Below are 24,326 nucleotides of genomic sequence, written 5' to 3'. Positions count from 1 at the left end.
TGTAAAATGGGTTATAATGAGAATAAATTGAAGTTATGCTCCAGTGAATAGACTTTGAAAACTCTTAAAGTTACTAAACAAAGAATTTCTGTACTTCCCAATCTAAGTATGTAAGATGTGACCACAGCCTACTCTAATCAGTTTCAAGTATGATAGCCATTATTTATAAGGGATAATGAGCTTGTATGGAACTGAACTGAATCTCCTACATGCATTCAGCCACCATGTCCTGTTAATTCCATTCTCTCAAGGTGGCATATAGTACCACGGTTGAGAAGAGACTACGGAACCAAACGGCCTGGACTAGAGTCCCTGCTCCATCACTTACTGGCTCTGTGACCTTGGACATGTTATATAACCTTTCTGTGCCTCAGTTTTTAAACAATCTATCTAAAATAGGAATAAGAATAGTACGTGCTTCATAACGATTGTGAAGACCGAATTAATGAATACACCTAAGGCACCTGGATCAGTGCTGACTGCTTTCCAATCCATCCCCTTTCTTCCCTTCACTGTTGCTCCTCAGGCCACCCTTAGAACTGCTCTCCCTTTCTCTAGTCTTAACTCTCCTGTGGCGGCCCAAACATCATATTCCCCTGCTCTCATGAACTCACTAAAGCCTTTAGCTCCCAGCCTAATCTCCATAGTTCCCCCAAACAAGCCATATTCTCACTTGCCTCTCTGCTTTGCACAGCTACTTCTGCCTCTTTGCCTAGAAAGCCAGTTTTTTTCCCCCATTCCTCATCTCAGGCTTTGCCTGGCTGAAGCTCACTCATCTTAGAGAACTTGGTTATACCAGTGACTTCCTCTAAGAACAGACATGATACCACAGCCTCCTGTGACTGGCCCTCTTCTGAGTGCTAAAGCAGATCTCCTGGCATGTACCCTTCTATTGCACTCAGTTAAGGGTTTATCTTTCTGTTTCCCTCTTAAACTTGAGGGTGACTCAATCTGGTTTTATTTGTCTTCCTAACTGCTACGACCCACACATAATTGGTACTAATTACATGTTTATGATAAAGAATAAATAAAACACAAAATTAATTTCTTTCTTGAAACATTTAAGTAAAAACAATTTTTGCTGATTAAAAAATGCTTTGTTAACATAGAAACAGAACACATATAACAATAATAATTCAAAATGCAGCATCAAAGAATTTTTATGTCTACCAGATTCTGATAGCTTGGCTAACGTTTTCACTTGGCTTTTATTCTTCCAGCAAACATTTACTGAGCAACTACTGTGTTCTGGGTACTTAAGATACAGACACAGTCCTTTTCCTCAAGTCCTTTTCCTAATGAGAATGCAATACGGTACAGGCTATGACAAAGATGGGAAGGTGCTTTCAGGAAATGCAAACAGTCCAACAAGGCTTTAGTATTGAATGTGAAGAGATTGGCAGGGCCAGACAGTACAGGTCTTTGTGAGGCAGATAATTTGGACTATTGTACTATTAAGATAATTTCAATTTACAGGTTTCACCTGAATTTACTCCCGGACTTCATTCAGATGCAAAAAGATGAGGAGACAGAAAATAAAGCTCAATTCAACAAGCATTTACTGAGTGTCTACTAGGTACAAGACACTGTGCATTAATATAATGGAGGAAATTAGAGAAATGAGTGTCTATTAGACAGGACTCTTGCACGCAAACGTACACTTCAAACATGGGGAAAAATTAATTTTAAAATACATGCACTAAAATTTTAAACATTATTTATATTGGGTTGTAGAAGCTATAGTCTCTTCTTAGATAATTTAAAAATCAAAACCATATTAGTATTGTTATTCTAAAAAATGACATTTCTTGAAATATTTCTCTTCTTTTAAAATTAATATCTTGGCCAGGTGTGGTGGCTCACGCCTGTAATCCCAGCACTTTGGGAGGCCGAGATGGGCAGATCACCTAAGATCAGGATATCGAGACCATCCTGGCTAACACAGTGAAACCCCGTCTCTACTAAAGACACAAAAAATTAGCTGAGTGTGGTGGTGGGCGCCTGTAGTCCCAGCTACTCGGGAGGCTGAGGCAGAAGAATGGCGTGAACCCGGAGGCAGAGCGTGCAGTGAGTGGACATCACGCCACTGCACTCCAGCCTGGGCGACAGAGCGAGACTCCGTCCCCGCCAAAAAAAAAAATTACAAAAATTAGGTGGGCATGGTGACAGGCGCCTGTAATCCCAGCTACTTGGGAGGCTGAGGCAGGAGAATCACTTGAACCTGGGAGGTGGAGGTTGCAGTGAGTCGAGATCGTGCCACTGCACTCCAGCCTGGGTGACAGAGTGAGACTTTTGTCTCAAAAAAAAAAAAAAAAAAAAAAAAAAAAAAAAAAAAAAAAAAAAAAGAATTAAGATCTTGAACTGCTCCCCTTATGCCATAAGTACAGACTAACTAAAAAGCAACTGGAAGAAATGATGAGAATGGTAGCAAGGACAGTATAGGGTCTTGGAAGGGAGCAGAGCGTGGGAAGAGCACAGGCCTTGGAAGGGGAAAGACTGGGTTGTAGGAATCTACTCTGCCATCTACCAGCTGGGTGTCCCTAAACCGCCCTAAGTCTCATCTGTCAAGGGGAAGCCTGCTTGTCCTCCCTTCCCACCTTCACAAAGGAGAGAATTTATATATGGGCACTTTGGAAACTTCAGAAATTACACACATGAAACAGAAATTACATAAATGATCACGAACACCGTCAGAAACTCTCTCCAGCAGGCTCGTGGGTGACAATGGGAGGAACCATACTAGAGGGTGGAGAGTGCATCTGAGCTCATTGATGGCCATCAAAGGGGCAGCGCTTACTCAGGCAGGGCGTGTGTGACATACTCGCCGAAACCTTTCCCCGAGCCCCAGAGGCTACCGGGTCACCTTTAAAGGCATTGAGGAGAGGCGGCTATTGCCCCAGCATGTTTAAAACCACTTTTAGCTTTCTGGGAACACTAAACCCTATCTTTGTAAATGTACCACATACACAGATCTCTTTGATCAATGGCACCGCACAACTGATGGCATTACCGAGAGCAATATTTGTAATTACAAATGGCACATTCTGGAAATACTCTTATAATCTTATGTATGGGTGGTTTGCAAACCAACTGTAAACATTTTAGAATCTAAATCCTAAGATACAGGGAGTATCATAACTTAATATGTAGATCTATTTTTTGTTAAAAAAAAAAAAAGGCCAGGCTTGGTGGCTTATGCCTGTATCAATCCCAGCACCTCAGAAGGTCAAGGCAGGAAGATGGCTTGAGCCTGGAGGTTCAAAACCAGCCTGCGGAACATGGCAAGACCTTGTCTCTATTAAAAATAATAGCAACAAAAAAAGCTAGCCAGGTATGGTGGTGCATGCCTGTAGTCTCAGCTACTCGGGAGGCTGAGGTCGGAGGATCACTGGAGCCCAGGAGTTCAAGGTTGTAATAAGCTACCATCATGCCACTGCACTTCAGCCTCGTCAACCGAGAAAGACCTTGTCTTTAAAAAAAAGAAAAGCTTATTGCACTCCCCGTGCATACTAATAAGTAATACAACTCAATATAGGATATTTATAAGACACATAAAGGCAGGAGAAAAAAAATAACATGTGTTACCCTAACTTAGAAACAGCCACTTTAACATTTTAGTATATTTACTTCTAATCTTTTCATGAATGTCTTCATTTTATGTAGCTGTGGTTATGTTATATGTTAATTTTGTAATTTGGCTTGACTTTTTATTATAACATAAACATTTTCCATGCTTTTATGAACTCTTCATAAACATTATTTTAAAAGCTACATACCTAATGTTCCACTGAATGCACACACCACTGTTTACACAACCCTTTCCTTTCTTTTGGATATTTAAGTTGTTTCTGATTTTTCAATATTATAAAGAGACTAATAACATTTATGTGTAATTTTTTTCTATATTCCAAATTATTTCTATTGAACAGTGAGAAGTGAAATTTTTCTACCTCAATTTTTTATAATACTGCCTCCAAAAAGTCACTTAATAAATATCAAATGACAATAATGTCTCTCTGCATATTATAATGGATTTATTTCTACTCCTTACAGGAAATGTTAGGCAAGAAAAAGTTAAACTATAGATATCAGCCAGAAAACTTATCATCCCCTCTCTGTCCAACAACAAACACGTGAGATAGATGCTTGCTTCCTATTAACCAGGCTGCATCAGTTATAGATGCTTGCTTGCTATTAACCAGGCTGCATCAGTTATAGATGCTTGCTTCCTATTAACCAGGCTGCATCAGTTATAGATGCTTGCTTCCTATTAACCAGGCTGCATCAGTTATAGATGCTTGCTTGCTATTAACCAGGCTGCATCAGTTATATTTTGATAATCCCTGGCATTCCTTCCATAGACCAGTATTCGCTCTATAAACTCAGGATTTAGAATATAAGACAGCATACAAGAACTTTCTGTACTTGAGAGACCCATCAAAAAAGCAGAAAGAAAAAAAATCCAAAATAGTAATTCTGATATACAACATGTCCAAATGCAGAAATAAGATCTTCTAAATTCTGGAATCTTAAATAATAACTGATTTCTGGAATCTCAATAAGAGCCATATTCCTTAGCTTTAGAAATGTTACATTTGAAAAATTTAAATTATTTTTGCTCCTGTTTTAAAAAAATTTTTAAATTATGACAATACTTACATTTATATACATGTTACTACATATTTATATTCATATTTATAGTTACTGTGCATACAATTTTGTATATTGCTTTTTTCACATAACACACATATTTTACTCTCCTATTAACAACACATTCAATTACATTTTTTACATTGCTTCAGCAATGGTATAGTCACACCATGTTTGTATTTTCTCTTAAGAATATAAGTCCAAAATTTCTCATATTTCTGGTCTAACAAGAAATTCAGGACTGGATTCCACCAGCAGATTCCATCGAGGTTACCTGTGTGTTGGTATACTATGAACCAGGTATAGTGAGGCTCTTTTTACATTTTATGTTTCACTGCCTTAAAGAGCTCAATATGATCTGACCAGACTTTGATCTCCATTTGTTTTATGGACTGGATATATTATCAAACAATAAAAATGTTACAGAGATTAGCTTCTAGGATTTTTTAAAAATTAGAATTCATTATGTAATAATAATGCTTCATGCAAATTAAAAAGTACTGTTTTGGGATGGGGGACAGGTCATTAAAAACATACACATTTGGTACTTTACTTGCACTTAGCAAACTTACCATAAAAATCAAACATATTCTTTCAAGCATAAATCCCTCACACCAAAACAGAACTCTATTTCTGAAAACTCTGTTTCTGAATATTGTTCCTTTAACGATTTTAAAAGGTCTGAATTATTTTAAGAAAGAATTTTGAAATTAAGTTTCATGTTACCCTGGACCTTTTCAGGTGGTTCTAATAGTCTGTGATTTGAAAAGTCTGCTTACCATAACTCTAGTAGTTAAAGTGTCCCCACAATATATGCCATACACTTACCAGGGAGGTTGACTTCCATCAAGTATTTCATACACAGTATGTTGGGATGAAGATAGCAGTCTTCAGTTATGTCTGGAAAACGAGGCAAATCTAAAAATGTGCCAACTTCAATTGTTTTTTTATAGATATCCTCATAGTCAGGCCAAGACTGAAATAAAAGAGAGATCATCATAGTTGCAATTTTTGCAACAAAAATTATTTTAAAAAATATGTTCTGATTTAGAATGGCTATTATTAAAAAGTCAAAAAACAACAGATGCTGGTGAAGTTGTGCATAAAAAGGAACACTTATGCACTGCTGGTGGGAATGTAAATTAGTTCAGCCACTGTAGAAAGCAATTTGGAGATTTCTCAAAGAACTTAAAACAGACCTGCCATTCAAGCTAGCAATCCCATTACTGGATATATACCCAAAGGAATATAAGTCATTGACACATGCATGTGTGTGTTCATCACAGCACTATTTACAATAGCAAAGACATAATATCAACCTAAATGCCTACCAACAGCGGACCAGATGAAGAAATTATGATTCATATATACCATGGAATACCACACAGCCCTAAGAACAACATCATGTCCTTTGCAGCGACATGGATGGAGCTGGAGGCCATTATCCTAAGCAAATTAATGCAGTAACAAAAATCCAAATACTGCATTTCTCACTTACAAGTGGGAGCTAAACATTGAGTACACATGGACACAAAGAAGGGAACAGCAGACACAAGGGCCTACTTGAGGGTGGAGGGTGAGGATCAAAAAATTACCTTTACTGCGCTTACTACCTGGGTGACAAAATAATCTATACATCAAACCCCCACGACATGCAATTCACCCATGTAACAAACCTGCACATGTGCCCCTTGAACCTAAACTCAAAGTCGGAAAGAAAAAAAAAATTTCTGATTTAGCAAGTAATATGCTCCAAGCCAGAGTATTTGGAATGCTTAAGAAAAGAAAAAGGAACAGATAAAACAAACATGCATTCACTGAAAAAAATTTGGAATTTGGAGAAAAGTATGAAGGGAGAAAACCGCCATAAATCCTTAATATTTTAACTCAGCAATTTTAAATGATACTAAATGTGAAAAGCCACTAAAATTCCATTTGGCTCGTAAAACTCTTACTGGGTTTGACATGGTAAAATCACTACTTCTTGCCTTAGAAGAATCTGGAGAAAGGATGAAAGCTACAACCCAATCAGAGTTAAAATGTTTTCATGACTGCTCTGATACACAACTTCCCTCTCACCTTTCTCACCTGCACTCTCTCATTACTCTTCAAATTCAGAGCTAACAAATGCAGCTCACTGTTACATAATATTCACGTGCTTCTATATGGGAGTAACGCCAGGCTTTAAGTCTAGTAGTTAAAAATCCACAATTCAACTTTATACTAAACTAGCCCACATAAAAGTACGTAAGATTCTCTTACAAAGTTCAGGAAAGCTATGAACAAATACTAATATATTAATTCTGTCTAGCGTTTACTTTAAGAACTCAAAGTTTTTGCATATATCATTTGTATTTTTGCAATTTATAAACATTCCTAATATTAATACTGCATGTAATTTTTCATTTGCTCATCTATTCTCATAAAAAATTTTAGTTTAGAGCGGCCGGGCGTGGTGGCCCACGCCTGTAATCCCAGCACTTTGGGAGGCCAAGGTGGGCGGATCACGAGGTCAGAAGATCAAGACCATCCCGGCTAACACGGTGAAACCCTGTCTCTACTAAAAATACAAAAAATTAGCTGGGTATGGTGGCGGGCGCCTGTAGTCCTAGTTACTTGGGAGGCTGAGGCAGGAGAATGGCGTGAACCTGGGAGGCGGAGCTTACAGTGAGCCGAGATCGCACCACTGCACTCCAGCCTGGACACAGAGCGAGACTCTGTCTCAAAAAAAAAAAAAAAAAATTAGTTTAGAGCCTATTCTATGCAAGGAATTGTGCAAAGTACTTTGGGAAATAAAAACATGAATAAGATAATCTCAGAAATAAAAAGATGAATAAGACAATTTCTTTAAGGAGTTGACAATCGAGAAAGGAGATAAGGCTTGGATAAATAACTACAGTACAAAATAGAAAGTTATTGGGTTATAACACACATGTGCTTGCAGGATTTCAGAAAACTAACATTTCTGATATGGTAGAACACTATTAAAATTGAGTCTAATAAAAAAATTTTGAAAATCCATTTTGCAGTATCTATTAAAGTTGAGTATATGTAGCTCTTAGGTCAAGGGAATTCTACTCCTAGCTATGTATACCCAGCAGAAATGTGTACCCATGACCATAAAAGACATGTACTAGGATGTTCATAACAACACTATTTGTGACAACTCTAGCCTGGAAATTACTCAAATGTCCATAAATTACTTATCTACAACAGATCAGTAAATTGTGATATAATCTCACAATTGAACAGTATTCAGTAAGTGAATGTGCTGTTACATGCAACAATGAGTCAATCTTCAAAACATAATGTTCAAAGAAAAAAGCCAGATGCAAAAGAGAACAATTCCATTTTATAAAGTATAAAACTCAGTAACTCTGTTCCCAACCTCTGTACTGTTAGAAGTCAGGATCTGATTACTCTAAGGGTGGGTAGGACAGGACTAGAAGGGAGTACGCAGCAGAGCTCCTGGGGTGCTAGTAATGCTTCTCCATGAAGCTGGGTGCTGGGGATGTGACTGTGTTCAGGCTGTGAAAATTCATCACACTGTATATACATTTATGATGTGTAGACTTTCCTGTGTGTCTATTTTACCTCAATAAAAAGTAAAAAAAAAAAAAAAAAAAAAAAACTTCATACATCACCTTTGTGGGAGAAATCATCGTTCAAATACAAAGGTGGAAAGACCTTAATGGTACAGGGGTATATGCTTATACAGAAACAATTACACTGTTAATTTTTAGAATTTATAACTATGCTTGATTTTCCTTTGCCTGAAGTTAAAATCTTCTCTGTATTATATTTATTTTGGTACAACTATTTCAATAGTTAAACTCTTACATTTCCTTAGGAAAAATGCCTTCAGTTTACATTATATTATCAACATATGATTGATCTGTAGCTGAAGAATACAAAGTAATTTTCTGTTAATCCAAAGTAGCAACGTGGCATTTTAAGATTTTCTTTAATGTTGGGATACAGTTAATCTACTTGTACACTAAAATACTATTAATTGTATTTTAATCTGTGAATTTTAAAAAGAGAAGAGAAAAATAAATTCTCAGCGACCTTTGAAAAGAACGTGCCTTCTTTTTTATTTATAAAATTAATTAATTTAGACCTCTGGTTCATTCTGCACAGAATTTGAAACATCTTTTCAAGCTAAGACAATTTAACATTACTAATAAGATTTATGGCAATCAATCCTTTTAAATAATGCAGGTAAGAGATGCAATTAAGTACTTTTATCGGCAAACAAAACACTAGAGCGGTAAATGTTCCCCTTAGAAAAAAAATCATCTAAAAAATGATTTAATGGATGATAAATTCATGACAAGTATGTGTAAAGTCATTAACGAAAAGTGACTTAGTAGGTTAAAAGGATTTAGCATATTTTCAAAACTTCCACACTAAAAGCTGATACATCAAACTCAACATCTGGTGACAAAGAGGCCACTATTCTTTCAAACATGAATTGAGGAGAAAATAATTATCAAGTGTGCTTATCTAACTATTTACCCTATAGATTAGATTCCAGATTCTGCTAGTCTCAAATCAGTATTATAGATTTCATTTTTTAAAATTTCTTTTATTTTTAAACAGAACTAACTTTTCCTTTTTGAGTAACACTCAAAATATTTTTTTTTAAAGGTGGCTAAAGGGTTTTCAATCCCATCCCATTTTCTTTTAACCAATCTTGTCTCACTGTTATGCATTTAGGTTGTTTGCCATTTTTAAACCAGTATAAAAAAGCCATGATGAATGTATGTTAGCAACATTTAAATTTGATTATAAAAATAACACATCAACATTACAGAAAATTTAGGAAATATAAAATTCTATACTAAAAGATAATAAAAATCTCTGACAACTTGGAGAAACCCTCTGTTAGGATCTGGGTGGACTTTCCTCTCAGTTCATTTGGGCACATCCATATTTATAACATTGGGATTTAAATTCAACAGCCTATTTGACATCTCTACTTGGATTATCTCTCTAGTATGTCAAGCTTATGTATCCCAACATCTTCCACATCCCTAAATTTTAATCCCTCCAGCAGTGTTCCTTACCCAGTCACAAAAAGCAAACATTTAGGAACATCCTTGACACCTCCCTTTCCTCACACACCACATTCATTCCATTCCATAGACTGTTCACTCCACCTGCAAGCTTGGTCTTCAGTGATAGTCCTTCTCATCACAACTCTATCCCAGACCCTAACTATCAAAAAACTCCTGACAGCCCTATATCTGCTTCTACCTCTTTGCAACTGGGAGCCAGGGTAAGATTTTATTTTATTTTATTATTTTATTTTTTTGAGACAGGGTCTCACTCTATTGCCCAGGCTGGAGTGCTGTGGCATGATCACACTCATTACAGCCTTGACCTCCTGGTCTCAAGTGATCCTCCTGCCTCAGCCTTCTGGGTAGGCTGCGACTACAGGCATGCGCCACCACACCCAGCTAATTTTTTCTATTTTTTGTAGAGATGGAGTTTTGTCATATCACCCAGGCTGGTCTTGAACTCCTAGGGTCATGCAATCCGCCTGCCTTGGCCTCCCAAAGTGTTGGGATTACAGGCATGAGCCACTGCACCCAGCCCAGGGTAAGATTATAAAATGAAAATCTGGTATGTCTTTCCCATACTAAAATCCCTCTAATAGTTTACATTGCTCTTAGACCAAGCTCCTGCCTGTCTGAGAGCTTTTGTAAAAACTGGATTAAGAATATAGTTTCGGCCGGGCGCGGTGGCTCAAGCCTGTAATCCCAGCACTTTGGGAGGCCGAGACGGGCGGATCACGAGGTCAGGAGATCGAGACCATCCTGGCTGACACAGTGAAACCCCGTCTCTACTAAAAAAAAAATACAAAAAACTAGCCGGGCAAGGTGGCGGGCGCCTGTAGTCCCAGCTACTCGGGAGGCTGAGGCAGGAGAATGGCGTAAGCCCGGGAGGCGGAGCTTGCAGTGAGCTGAGATCCGGCCACTGTGCTCCATCTTGGGCGACAGAGCGAGACTCCGTCTCCAAAAAAAAAAAAAAAAAAAAAAAAAGAATATAGTTTCATCTCCTGAATTTTGACCTAACATTATGTTTTCTGAGAATTTTCTAACGCCACGAGATAGCCTGTGAGAACATCATTTCGAGTGACTGTAAAATATTCTTCTTTATGAATCCATCATTTCCTTATTACTGGATATTTATGTTAGAAATACATATCATGCATCATATTAAGCAGCTAAGAAAACATGCTTTGATAGCCTGTTTCATGACTTAGGAAAACATTCATAGTACAATACTCAATTTTTAAAATGCAGGAGACAAATTTGTATAAATGCTTCAATCCTAATTTTGCAAATATGTTTATGCACATTAAATAAGACAATCAAAAACAGCAAATGTTAATGGCACTCATGAGAATTCAGACTGTAATTTTCATCTCCTTCTTTACACTTCTCATTATTTTCTACATTTCTAATTCTGAATACATTACTTTTATAATAAGAAAAAATAACATTCAAAAATATATTATGGTTGTCTAAAAAATTAAACACAGAGTTACTATATGATCCAATAATAGCACTTCTGGAATTGAAAGCAGGGACGCGAACAAATATTTGTATATCAATGTTCCTGTTAGCATCGCTCACAATAGCCAAAAGGTAGAAATGACCCAAATGTACACCAATGAATGGATGAACAAAATGTGGTATGTATGTACATAAATGTATATATATTTTATATAAGATAAAGCTAGATATTAGCAAGTAGTATAGATTTTGAATGTTTTATATACATCACAGAATATTATCCAGCCTGAAAAGGAATGAAATTCCAACACGAGCTACACTATAGGTGATCCTTAAAGATATTATGCTAAGTGAAATAAGCCAGACGCCAAACACAAACGGACAAATGTTGTATGAGTCTACATTTATGAGATACCTAAAGAAGTCAAATCCCTAGAGACAGAAAGCAGAATGGGGGTTACCAGATGATAAGCTGGTGTTTAATGCACTTGAGTTTCAATGTGGGAAGATGAAAAAATTCTAGAGATGGATGGTGGTGATGGATGCACAAAAATGTAAATACACTCAATACCACTCAGCTGTACACTTACAAATGGCTAAAATGGTAACTTTTATGTATATTTTGCCACCAAAAAAAGTATAAAATGGAACCTAAGTTATCAGACAAAGTGGCAGGAGAAGAAAAAAGAAAAAAGGAATCTAAGTAATGTCTGTCTAAAGGAAAAAAAAACACACACAACATGTTAAAGAGGTCATAATTAGAAGTGTAATAAAGCTGAAAATTTAAAAAAATTCAGCATATATGAAATCTACAGACATTCAAAATTTATACCATTTGCTAATATCTACTTTTATTTTACACAAAACCTCTTATAAATAGAAATATACCTTTGGGGGAAATATGGAGTTACTGAACTATAATTATTAAAAATGTAACACCAAGAGATGTGTCTACATTTCCCAGAAGAAGAAGCCTGCCAGAATCTTATCCGTTAGACACAATGTACTCTGTCAGTGACTTACACAGAGAGTAGGGATACTTCTTTCTATCTTTTTAGCCTTGATTTTCACTATTTTCATACATGTTAAACTCATAGACCAGTTTCTCAATAGATATAGTTCCCAAACAGTTTTAAACAGAATCCTGTTTAAAACAACACATACTTAATAAGGTATAACAGCATTTTGTTTTATACTGACCTGTTGGTTATCTGCTAATTCTACCTCAACTTTTCTGTGGGACAAGGTGAAATAACAAAAGACAGACAGACATACAGATAAGGCTTATGTGCACTGCTCAAAGCACAGTCTCCATCAGAATCCCTTGCAAGATGCTTCCAAAAAACATCTTCTTAGATCCCATACTATACTTACTGAATCAATTTCTGACACTGGGTCTAAGAATCTGCAGTTTAAACCAGCTCTCCAGGATATTCTTAAGCACACTAAAGCCTGAGAGCGTCGAGATTAATGAAATTGCTACGGATCCCCAGAAAACAGAATAAGTCAGTTTCAGGAAACAAAAAATAAAATGCAGAGGCTATTTTTCTTGTAGACAGGAGGAAGTGCTCAGATAGTTTAACTCTCAAAGTTTGGAAAGAGAGGCACATATACACATTCCAGTGAGGCTAAGATGATGGTAGCCGGGGGAGGGGGGAGGGGCATGGGGAAGTGGGCCAGGAACACAAGAAAACACCAGCTGGCTTCTCTCCCTCATGCTGTCTGGGAGGGAAAAGTAGAAATGAGGGAACCTGATCATTATGCTCACCTCAATTTCCCTCAACTAGACTTGAAACCTGTCAGATTATTATGCTAACAAAGATTGCACAAACAATCCCAAGCATTACATGTGGCCTACAGAGTAAGAAGGTGAATAAATCTAGAGTCAGGTTTGAAGACTCTGGGCAGATCAAAACAATCCAATAAGGCCTTCATTTGAAGGTGCTTAAGAAGTGACTGACAGCTCTGGAGGAGACTTTTTCTTCCTTCAACCAAAAGAAATCCAGTTTCACAAAGGGTGTAAGACTGCTCCAAGGCAAAATGAATCATCCTGGCTAAGTGCCACGCAGTGGGTTTGGCTGACCCAGTATTACATCTTTTCTTTTTACTCATTCGGGGAGAAGATCAGAATGCTGTTGATCAACTTTCAAAATATTGGAGATGTACTTCAGAATAAATTTCCAGTTTCCTCTTTATCCCTTCTTGCTGAGTCTAGTGAGGGATGACGAAATGACTAACTCTTGAGAGGATTGAGAAACACTGCCAAGGACTGTGGTAGAACAGTATCTATGTTACATATTATCTATTTTTAAACTGATCTGTAGGTTTAAAATATATAAAGAAAATCAAGGCTGAAAAGATAGAAGTAGACCTATTGTAAGTCACTGACAGAATAAATTGTATCTAATACAGCCAAGTATGTCTAGACCAAATACTTTGGTTCAATCAATGATCTGATTATTTGGTATGCTGTGAAAAGATGGTGCCCCTGAAAGATAACTAGATTTTCAGTTTATTCTACGAGGTAAACTGAAAGATTTTTTGCTAGAAGTAAATACGGCTTCAAGTTAGCACCACACTCCAGAAAGTTGAGTCACAAATGGAGCAGCAGAAGAGGCAGAGGCAGAAAAAGGAGAAGAGGGTTATCTCCAAATTAATTTAAGTAAATGAAACGAACTGGCTATCTACCTGGGCTCACGAATCACAACTAAGAAAAAGGAGATGGCTGGAAAGACTAAAATTTAATTTGCACACCTCTCCTGAGCTCTGCTCCTAAGTCAGGGTAATGGCAGGAAGACTGAGACTCTCACGCTGCTTGGAAAAAGAAAACAAACCACATCAACACTCTCTGTATTCCATGTCCCTCTGCTTTAAGTGAGGTTTGCCAGATTTGTTGTAATTAAGACTGAGGGGCCACTGAAATACTAACACAACAACTTAATGGAAAGAAACAGCTCACCTGGGATAAAGGTTTGAAAAGGGTTTTTTTTTTTTTTTTTTTTTTTTTTTTTTTTTTTTTTGGTTTTTAGATGTGCTCTCAACTTTCTGGAATAACAAAAATAAAACAAAACCAAACACAGAAGGAAAACAGTCCCCAGCAGCCCACACACAAAACTCCACTGGCATATCTTCATCGCCATCTCCTAGCACAATTGCACCTTTTGTCATTTCTGGTGGAGGTACAGCTGCTGAAGAAGCCAAGACTTAGTGGAGAAAGCTAAGGCATGGAAGGGGGGAAGAAAATGCTTCCTTTGTTAATGAAAAGCCGTTTCCATTTAAAAGTTTCAACATACTATAGAATAGTGAATGCACTTTTGTGAGCAAAAGCAAAAAGCACACAATGAAGAAAAGCTGCCTGTCAATTAAATCAACAGTCATCTGAAGGCAACACAAACCACCTCTTCTTGAAATAAGAGGGAAGGAAGGGAGGAAAGCAGGGAGGGAGTGTGGACATTGACTACACTTGGCTGAGGATGTGTCTAAAAGGTATAATAAATGTCACATACAGGGCTTCTAGAGTGATACAGGTCCATTTCATTACAATAGTAAGAAATCACAAGTTTAATACTTTTTTTAAAAGACCACAAAGCTACAATAAATTGTTCCAGCATGCATTAAAAACAGAGTGCTTGGGAAAGCATTTTATTGAATTTCACAAATTTACAGCGAGTTTATTTTCCTTCATGAAGCAATACTTTAAGACAGGTAAGGACAGGCTGGAGTTTCTGTTACACAACAGCAGGCTCCTGTGATAAACCTGATTACAATACCCTGTCAGAGGCAAACTTCCTGCTCAGCTATTTAAAAAAAAAAAAAAAAAAAAAAGAGTGCAGTGCCTCACCCTTACTTACTCTTATTGTTGTTTTGAGGCAAAGATTCAGCAGAGAAAAAGCTAATGCTAAGTGCACCTGTTAATCCAAACAGATATCAAGACTCTCTATAACAAAGGAAAATTAACGAGGAATAAAACTACCAGAAGTAATGACAAAGCACTGTAATAAATAATTACAGTGGAAAAAGAATAACATGAATTCCACATGTATCATGATGCATAAATAGTTAACCTTGCATTTTTAATCTGCTAGACTTTTCTTAATGACAGTAAACCTACCATGTAGTAGAAAAAAATGTTTTTTTTTTTTCTTTTGAGACAGGGTCTCACTCTGTTGCCTAGGCTGTAGTGCAGTGGCACAATCACAGCCCACTGCAGCCTCCACTTTCTGGGCTCAGGTGATCCTCTCACCTCAGCCTCCTGAGTAGCTGGGACCACAGGCAGGTGCTGCCACATCCAGCTAATGTTTGTATTTTTTTGTAGAGTCAGGGTTTCACCATGTTGCCCAGGCTGGTCTCAAACTCCAGGGCTTAAGGGCTACTCCCGCCTCAGCCTCCCAAAGTGCTGGGATTACAGGCGTGAGCCACCATGCCCAACCACAAAAAATTTTTTTTTTATGTTCAAAATCTAGTCTTTTGGGGGTTTGTGGCGAACATATTGCTTTATGTGAAATATAGTCTTGGCCCTGAGTACGAGGCCTTTTTAGAAACGTGTTGTCAACTTGCACAGGCAAACACAAACCTTATAAACAAATACAAAATTATGAACTGCTGACCAATGAGGATTTGCCAACTGAACAGGAGATAATAATTTGTTTTGGCCCCAGGATCAGAGCTGGTAAAAACCTATTGGAGTCCTCCTTAATATGTGTCTGTTCTCCAAACACTCTGCTGATTGTTGCATAGCCATGTTCCAATTTCACATATCTGTAGCAATGAAGTTTAAAAGATGGTATCAAGGAGAGTAGATAATCTCAAAATAATTTATATTTGATTTTGGAAGGGTTATATGATTACTGTTGCAGCAGATTTACCTCTGCCATTACTTGGTTTAGTTTAGGCTAGTGTAAAACCAAGTTCCCATTCTCTCCTGCTGGGAGGGAGAGCTGAGGGAACCCCAGGCATACTGGATACTGGGGCATACTGGCCCAGGATGAAACAAAATCACAGGTAATCCACACAAAATCATCAGCTTCACTTAGCAAACATGAGGTATGATTCTAAAAGAAATATAAATGTAGCCTCAGATATATTTTCTAGCCTGAGTAATTCACTATTGGTTTCAGCATATCGGTAAGAATCTGAACTGGTAACTTTTTCATATGAATGATACTGACACTCCCATAACTCTTATTTTTAAATGTCCTTGCTTACAAGCAGAAGTTATGTCCCTTATATATTTACCACTAAAATTTAACAGAATGTTTTTTCTTTAAATTTTTCTTAACCAAATGCCACTATTTAGTGGCTTTCTGATATATTGTGTAATAAATACATCAGAAGCAGTCTGGAAATTTCCTACCTGTGTGAGAAAAACTCCCCAACAGATCAATGTGAATTTTTCTGAAAATAAAGTGTTTAAACTTACTGTTTTACAGCTATTTCAAATCACGTAATTAATAAACACAGGCTGTCCTTATTTTGTAGACGGAATTACAGGTTTTATAGAATCTATAATATAGATAATAAAATAGAAGCATTAAATATGGTCTTTATGCTCAATTAATTTACACTTTTAGTTAGGGATGTAAGACATACACAATCAAACCATGCATGACATACTCTCTTTTACTCCTCTCTTTTATAAATTCTATTTAGACAACATCCTTTGCTGCCTTTGAAATTTTGAAAAATGCAAAATAATACATACACTATATCTGTAAGCTATGAAGCATGATAATAATAAACGCCTACGAATCCACTACCCAACTTAAGAACTAAAACATCATCAATATTGTTTTATCTACCAGCGTACTTCTTCCCTGTCCCATCCCTCTGTTTCCCCCTCCAGAGGTAACTACTTTACTGAATTTTGCTCATTGTTAACTTGCCTTTTAAAAAGACAGTATTATACCATAGTATGTACTTTTCTGAGCTTTGCCTTTTTTTTTTAAGTTATGATTATTATTTGAGACAGGGTCTTGCTCTGTCGTCCAAGCTGGAGTGCAGTGGCATGATCATAGCTCACTGCAGCCTCGACCTCCCAAGGCTCAACCAATCTTCCCACTTCAGCCTCCCTAGTAGCTGAGACAACAGGGCGAGCCACCATGTCTAGCCTGAGCTTTGCCTTTCACACTCTATATAATGTTTCTTAGGTTCATTCACGTTGCTTGTAGCTGCAGTTCATTAATTTTCATAGTGGTTTAATGTATCATTATATGACTATATCACATTTTATCCATTTTCCTGCTGATAGACATTAAGATTGTTTCTGGTTTGGCTTATTTTTTCATTACTTAGCTACCTTGTTTTAGTCTTTTAAAGTACTCAGGAGTAATATAACTTATAATCAATGATTATAACTTATAATCAGGTCAGGATGGATATAACTTATAATCAATGATTCAGAAATAAAATTACACAGATACACAAGTAGTTAAATAGAGAAAATGGCACAAATGTTCAAACAATGGTATAAAATGCTAACAACAATTAAATCTGGGTACAGAATACATGTGTATTCTTTGTACTATTCTTAGTTTTGCAACTTTTCTATAAATCTAAAATTATTCCAAAATAATGTTTTTAAAGTGCTCTCCAAGATGTAAGTGAAAAAAAGCAAAGTGCAATGGTTGCTACCAAGACATAACCTCATATTATTTCTATGCTTGTATCTTCCACCAAAATCTCTAAGAAGTCTCTCTACCTTTTTACCCTGTCCCTTCATTCAAAATTAATTTAAAAAGATGAAAGGTAACCGTTGGTAAGGATGCAAAGAAAAGAGAACTCTTGTACATTGTTGGTGGGAATGTAAATTACTGTAGCCATCATGGAAAAACTTAAAACAGAACCACCATATGACCCAGCAATCCTACTGCTGGATATATATCCAAAAAAACCAAAATCAGTATGTTGAAGGGGTTCACTGCAGCATAATTCACAAAAGCCAAGATATGGACTCAACCTAAGTGTCCATCGATGGATGAATGTAAGAAAACATAGTACTGATACAGAATGGGAAACCATTCAGCCTTAAATTCAGAGGGAAATTCTGTCATTTGCAACAACATGGGTGAACCTGGAAGGCCCATAAGTAAAATAAGCCAGGCATAGAAAGGCAAATACTGCACGATCTCACTTACAGGAAGAATCCAGGCCTGGGTGAAGCTGAGGAGGGAGGGAATGGGGAGATGTTGGTCAAAGGGTACAAAGTTTCAGAAGACAGAAGGAACAAGTTTTGAGATCTACTGCACAGCAGAGTGACTACAGTCAATAATAATGCATAGTCATGCGTAGCTTAATGACAGAGATACTTTCTGAGAAATGCATCATTGGGCAATTTCATTGTGTGAAGAGTGTACTTATGGTACAGCCCACTATACACCTAGGCTATATGAGATAGCCTATTACTCCCAGGCTACAAACATGTATTGCATGTTATATACTGCTGAATGCTGTAGGCAACTGTAACACAATAGTAAATATTTACATATCTACACATAGAAAAGGTACAGTAAAAATACAGCATAAACTGTACACTTCTATAGGGCACTAACCACGAATGAAGCCTTTAAGACTGAAAGTTGCTCTGGGTGAGCCAGTGAGTGAGTGGTGAGTGAATGTGAAGACTTACAATATCACTGCACACTACATAAATGCTGTACACTTAGGCTACACAAAATTTATAAAAAATATGCTGCTTTCTTCAGTAATAAATGAACCTTAGCTTACTGTATCTTTTCTATATAAACTTAAAAAAAAGTTTAACTTTTTGACTCTTGTAATAAAACTTAGTTTAAAACACAAACATACTGTACAGCTATACAAAAATGTTTTTTTCTTTCTATCCTTATTCCATAATAAACTTTTTTCTATTTTAAAAATTTTTATTTTTATTTTTTTACTCTTTAAACTTTTTTGTTAAAAACTAAAACACAAACACACACGAGCCCAGGCCTATATGGGGTTAGGGGCAGTAACACGCATGGAGCTGTCATCGCCCGTGGTAACAATGCCTTCTTCTGGAATATCTCCTAAGGAACCTGCCTGAGGCTGTTAACTTTCTTTTTTAATAAGTAGAAGAAGTACACTCTAAAGTAAGGATTACAAGTACAGTAAATACATAAATCAGTAACAGTAACACAGTTATTATCAAGTATTACATACTCCAAATTATATAAATGTATGAAATTATCACATGTACCCCAGAAACAGGCAGATATATCAGGCATCATTTTTAATCTTTAATTTAAAAAATTAAGCATACCAAAAAAAATTCTTACACCTTAGAAGGAAATAAAGTTGGGGAATAAAAGAAACAGGACAGTAATTTTAAAAAGGTATTCTGTATCATACATAATTATATATGCTATACTTTTCTACCACTGGCAGTATAGGTCTGTTTATAGCAGCATCACCACAAACACAGAAGTAATGTGTTGTGCTAAGAGGTTATGAAGTCTACAACATCATTAGGTGACAGGAATTTTTCAGCTCCATTACAATCTTATTAGACCACCGCTGTATATGTGATCCATTGTTGACTGAAACAGTTATACAGCACATGACTGTATTGTATAATTTAAAGTAAGAGAGTAGGCCAGGCGCAGTAGCTCACGCTTGTAATCCCAGCATTTGGGATCTAAAAATGAGTATTTGAAACACTTCTGTTTCTGCCCATGAAGGATTACCGACTATGGGAAGTGACCTTCCACCGTATCCAACAGAGAACTGGAAAATATATATGAAAGGACAGGTTTAAGCATTGGACAACAGACAGCATGGGACACTAATCCTAAGAGAAGAGAAACAAATGGCCCCAGCTTACTGCCTGGAGGAGTTTCCAAACTGCAGTGCAGTGCAAGGGTGGAAAATGAAACAGAGCTAAGTGGTCTTGATGGGCTGAGGAGACAGAGACTGGAGTTTCTGGAAGCTGAGGTGGCTAAAATTTGCAAGCTTAGTACCAGAAAGGACAAAATTGCACAGACAGAGAGATCCAGAGACCTGCAAAGGAGCCATCTCACATGTTTGGCTGGGTATCAATATGTGCATGTGTGAGAAAATATCTGAGGCCAGGGAAAAAAATAACAGAAAAGCAGTAGAGCAAACAATTTCCAAAGCTCACAGAAGGCAAACAGTCAAAGTGCAGAGACTTCGTAATATCAGGGGCACTGGGTAGAGTCTTTAGTAGGGATATACCTTAGTAGTAAGGCTAAAATAGTCCCAGAAAAAAGGGACTATTAATAACAAACCACAAAAAACTTAAAAACAAGCTTCTAAAGGATTAAACTGTTCTTCAAGTTACTTAATTATATACTAGAACAAAAAAATCTAGCACTCAACAACGTAAAAATTACAATGACTGCATCTAATAAAAAATTACCAGTCATGCAAAGAGGCAGGAAAATATGATATATAACCAATCAATAAAAACAGGCCGGGCACGGTGGCTCACGCCTGTAATCCCAGCACTTTGGGAGGCTGAGGCGGGTGGATCATGAGGTCAGGAGATCGATACCATCCTAAAACACGGTGAAACCCCGTCTCTATTAAAAATACAAAAAATTAGCCAGGCGTGGTGGCGGGCGCCTGTAGTCCCAGCTACTTGGGAGGCTAAGGCAGGAGAATGGCGTGAACCCAGGAGGCGGAGCAGACCCAGACATAACAAAGACAACGGAATTGGTAGACAAGGGTTTTAAAACATCTATTACAAATATTGTCAATATAGTCAAGAACATAAAAGAAAACAACATAATGAGAAGAGAAAGAGAAGAAATAAGACTAAAATGGAAGTTCCAGAAATGAAAAATGTAGTATCTGAAATGAAAAACATATTGAATGGGTTTAACGACACATTAGAAGATACTCAAGTAAAGATCACTGAATTTGGAGACATAACAATAGAAATTATCAAAACAAAACATACTAAGCACAAAGTCCGGAAAAATTAAAAGAAGGAAAAGCCTCAGGGAGCTATGGTACCATATCAAGTGGTCTAGCATGTAATTAGTGTCCCAGAAAAATGCAAGTGGAGGACAAAAAAATTTAAACAAATAATGGATGAAAAATGTCCAAGTCTGATGAAAACTGCACACCCACAAATCTAAGGTAAATAAAACCCAAGCAGAAGGCTAGGTGCAGTGGCTCCCCACCTGTAATCCCAGCACTTTGGGAGGCTGAGGAGGGTGGATCACCTAAGGTCAGGAGTTCAAGACCAGCCTGGCCCACATGGTGAAACCCCATCTCTACTAACAATACCAAATTAGCCGGGTGTGGTGGCGCATGCCTGTAATCCCAGGTACTCGTGAGGCTGAGGTAAGAGAATCACTTGAACCCAGGAGGCAAAGGTTGCAGTGAGCCGAGATCACGTCACTGCACTCCAGCCTGGGCGACAAGAGCAAAACTCTGTCTCAAAAAAAAAAAAAAACAAAAACAAAAAACAAAAAACAAAAAACAAAAAAAACAAACCTAAGCAGAAGAAACATAAAATAAAGAAAACTGACAAGGCACATAATAATCCAATTGGTGAAATCCAGTGATAAAGAGAAAATCTTAAAAAGCAGCTAATGGATAAAAGGCACATTATATAGAGAACAGTAAAGATAAGAACTATAGCAGATTGACATCAGAAATTAGGCAGGCCTGAAGATAATGGAATGACATCTTTAAAGTACTGAAAAAAAGGTGTGAGACTAGATCTATACCTACTGAAAATGTCTTTCAAAAATTAAGGCAAAGTTAGGACTTTTTTAGAACAAGAAAAGCCACAATAATTCACTGCCAGCATATCTGTACTCAAGAAATGTTAAACGACGTTTTTTAGACAGAAATTGGAATCTAAATAAAAAGATTACCAGAAATGGCAATACACAGTTAAACATAAAACGATTTTTCTCATTTTAAATCTCTTGAAAAGATAAATGATTGCTTACAGAAAAAAAAATCCCAATGCATTATGGGACTTACAGTAAGGTAGAAGTGAAATGTTTGACACTCAAGGATGGGAGGAGGGAAGTGGAAGTCTTCTGCTGTAAGGTCTTATCCTATACAAGTAATGTTATGTTATTAGTTGAGGCAGACTGAGAAAAGGTAAAGATGAACACTGTAAACCCTAGAGCAACCACATAAAAAAGAAAACAAAGCGGTATAGTTAATAAATCAACAGTGAAGATAAAATGAAATTATAAAAAAATTCTTAATTAAGCCTGGGCATCCTTGCAAGACCATGTCTCTAAAAAAATTTTTTTTAATTAGTTGGCTGTGGTGGTATGTGCTTGTAGTCCTAGCTACTAGGGAGGCTGAGGTAAAAGGATTGCTTAAGCCCAGGAGTTTGAGGTTACAGTAAGCTACGATCATGCCACTGTACTCCAGCCTGGGTGACAGAATAAGACCCTATCCCTTAAAAAAAAAAAAAAGAAACAAAACAAAAAAATTCTTAATTCAAAAGAAGGCAGGAAAAGAAGAAAAAAAGAAAAAAAAGAGATGAGACAAGTAATAGCAAAATGGTAGATTCAAACCCAACTATATTGATAATTTCATCAAATGTAAATGGCTTAAACACACAAATTAAAAGGCAGAGATTATCACTTAGATGTTTAAAAATCAACACCCAATGACATATTAACTACAGAAAACCACTTTAAATACAAAGACACAGATAGGTCAAAAATAAAAGATTGGAAAAAGATATGCTGTGTAAACATCAATTAAAAAAAACCTGGAGTGGCTATATTAATATCAGACAAGTAGAAATAGCATCAGGAGAAAAAAATGACATTAGATAATGATAAAGGAGTCAATTCATCAAGAAGACAGAATACTACAAATGTTACACACCTAGTAACAGAGTTCCAGTAACAGAAGCAAAAACTGATAGGATGTGAAAAAAAGTTGCAATCATAGTTGGAGATTTCAAAACTCTTCTCTCAGTAACAGATGAGTAAAAATTAGTATTTGAATGGTTTCAGATCAAACAGCAAGTAAACATAACTCATTTAACCTCTTAATTTAAAAAACTTGTCGCAAACTGTTAAAACTTGAAAGAGGAAGGAAACAGTTTAGATGTGATACAATACTGAGAAAATAATATTTTAGGTTGAAACTGTGAATTGCTGTCAGAAATAAATGCGGCCATTATAGTTGTAGGTACTTCTGACCACAATGCCCATAGGTGGGCAATGTAAATCTTTTTTTTTGTTGCCTGGTTGGAGTGCAGTGGCACGATCTCGGCTCACTGCAACCTCCACCTCCCAGGTTCAAGCGATTCTCCTGCCTCAGCCTCCAGAGTAGCTGGGACTAAAGGTGTGTGCCACCACACCCAGCTAATTTTTGTACTTTTAGTAGAGACAGGGTTTCACTATGTTGGCAAGATGGTCTCGATCTCCTGACCTTGTGATCCGCCTGCCTCAGCCTCCCAAAGTGCTGAGATTACAGGCATAAGCCACTGCGCCTGGCCGGCAATGAAAATCTTAACTAAAGGCATGAGCTAGGCTTCTGGGAAATGTAAGCCACGATGGCTATCACAGAAACAGTCTCTTAATTTGGTGTATTGTATCTCTCTCTTGCAGTCCCCTAAACATTTAGTAATAATGGGATCTATTACTATTTGGAAGAACACATAGAATAAATTTTTGAAAATAATTACTTTTAAATAGTGAAATTTGATGTCTGTGTGAGTATATTTAAAATGAAACTAAACTTCTTAAAAAGGAAATTCCTGGTTAGATACCATTTCCAGGCCGGGCGCGGTGGCTCAAGCCTGTAATCCCAGCACTTTGGGAGGCCGAGACGGGCGGATCACGAGGTCAGGAGATCGAGACCATCCTGGCTAACACGGTGAAACCCCGTCTCTACTAAAAAATACAAAAAACTAGCCGGGCGAGGTGGCGGGCGCCTGTAGTCCCAGCTACCCGGGAGGCTGAGGCAGGAGAATGGCGTAAACCCGGGAGGCGGAGCTTGCAGTGAGCTGAGATCCGGCCACTGCACTCCAGCCCGGGAGATAGAGCGAGACTCCGTCTCAAAAAAAAAAAAAAAAAAGATACCATTTCCAAGCATACAAACTCAGCACAGGAAGCAATATCCTCTGCAAAAAGTTGAATATATGGTAACTGAAATTATGAAATACCATCATCAGAAACAAGATACATTATCCCTTCCCATATC

The 24,326-nt window shown here is 37.1% G+C and overlaps 1 protein-coding gene across 3 annotated transcripts in view; it reads right to left on the bottom strand.

The window, feature by feature from the left end:
- Nucleotides 1–24,326, bottom strand: part of LOC104675208 (TATA box-binding protein-associated factor RNA polymerase I subunit B) — an 83,400-nt gene that overhangs the window by 22,465 nt on the left and 36,609 nt on the right. For all 3 annotated transcript variants that reach the window (XM_010379681.2, XM_030921715.1, XM_030921716.1), the window contains one exon: nt 5,479–5,626. In XM_010379681.2, the coding sequence (XP_010377983.2) occupies nt 5,479–5,626 (148 nt within the window). The remainder of the gene's footprint in view (nt 1–5,478; nt 5,627–24,326) is intronic.

The sequence above is a fragment of the Rhinopithecus roxellana genome, chromosome 17 (genome assembly GCF_007565055.1).
Source record: "Rhinopithecus roxellana isolate Shanxi Qingling chromosome 17, ASM756505v1, whole genome shotgun sequence".
In the NCBI taxonomy this organism is placed as follows: domain Eukaryota; kingdom Metazoa; phylum Chordata; class Mammalia; order Primates; family Cercopithecidae; genus Rhinopithecus; species Rhinopithecus roxellana.
Note: the sequence above shows the minus strand (reverse complement) of the source record. Positions and strands in the feature narration are given on the sequence as shown.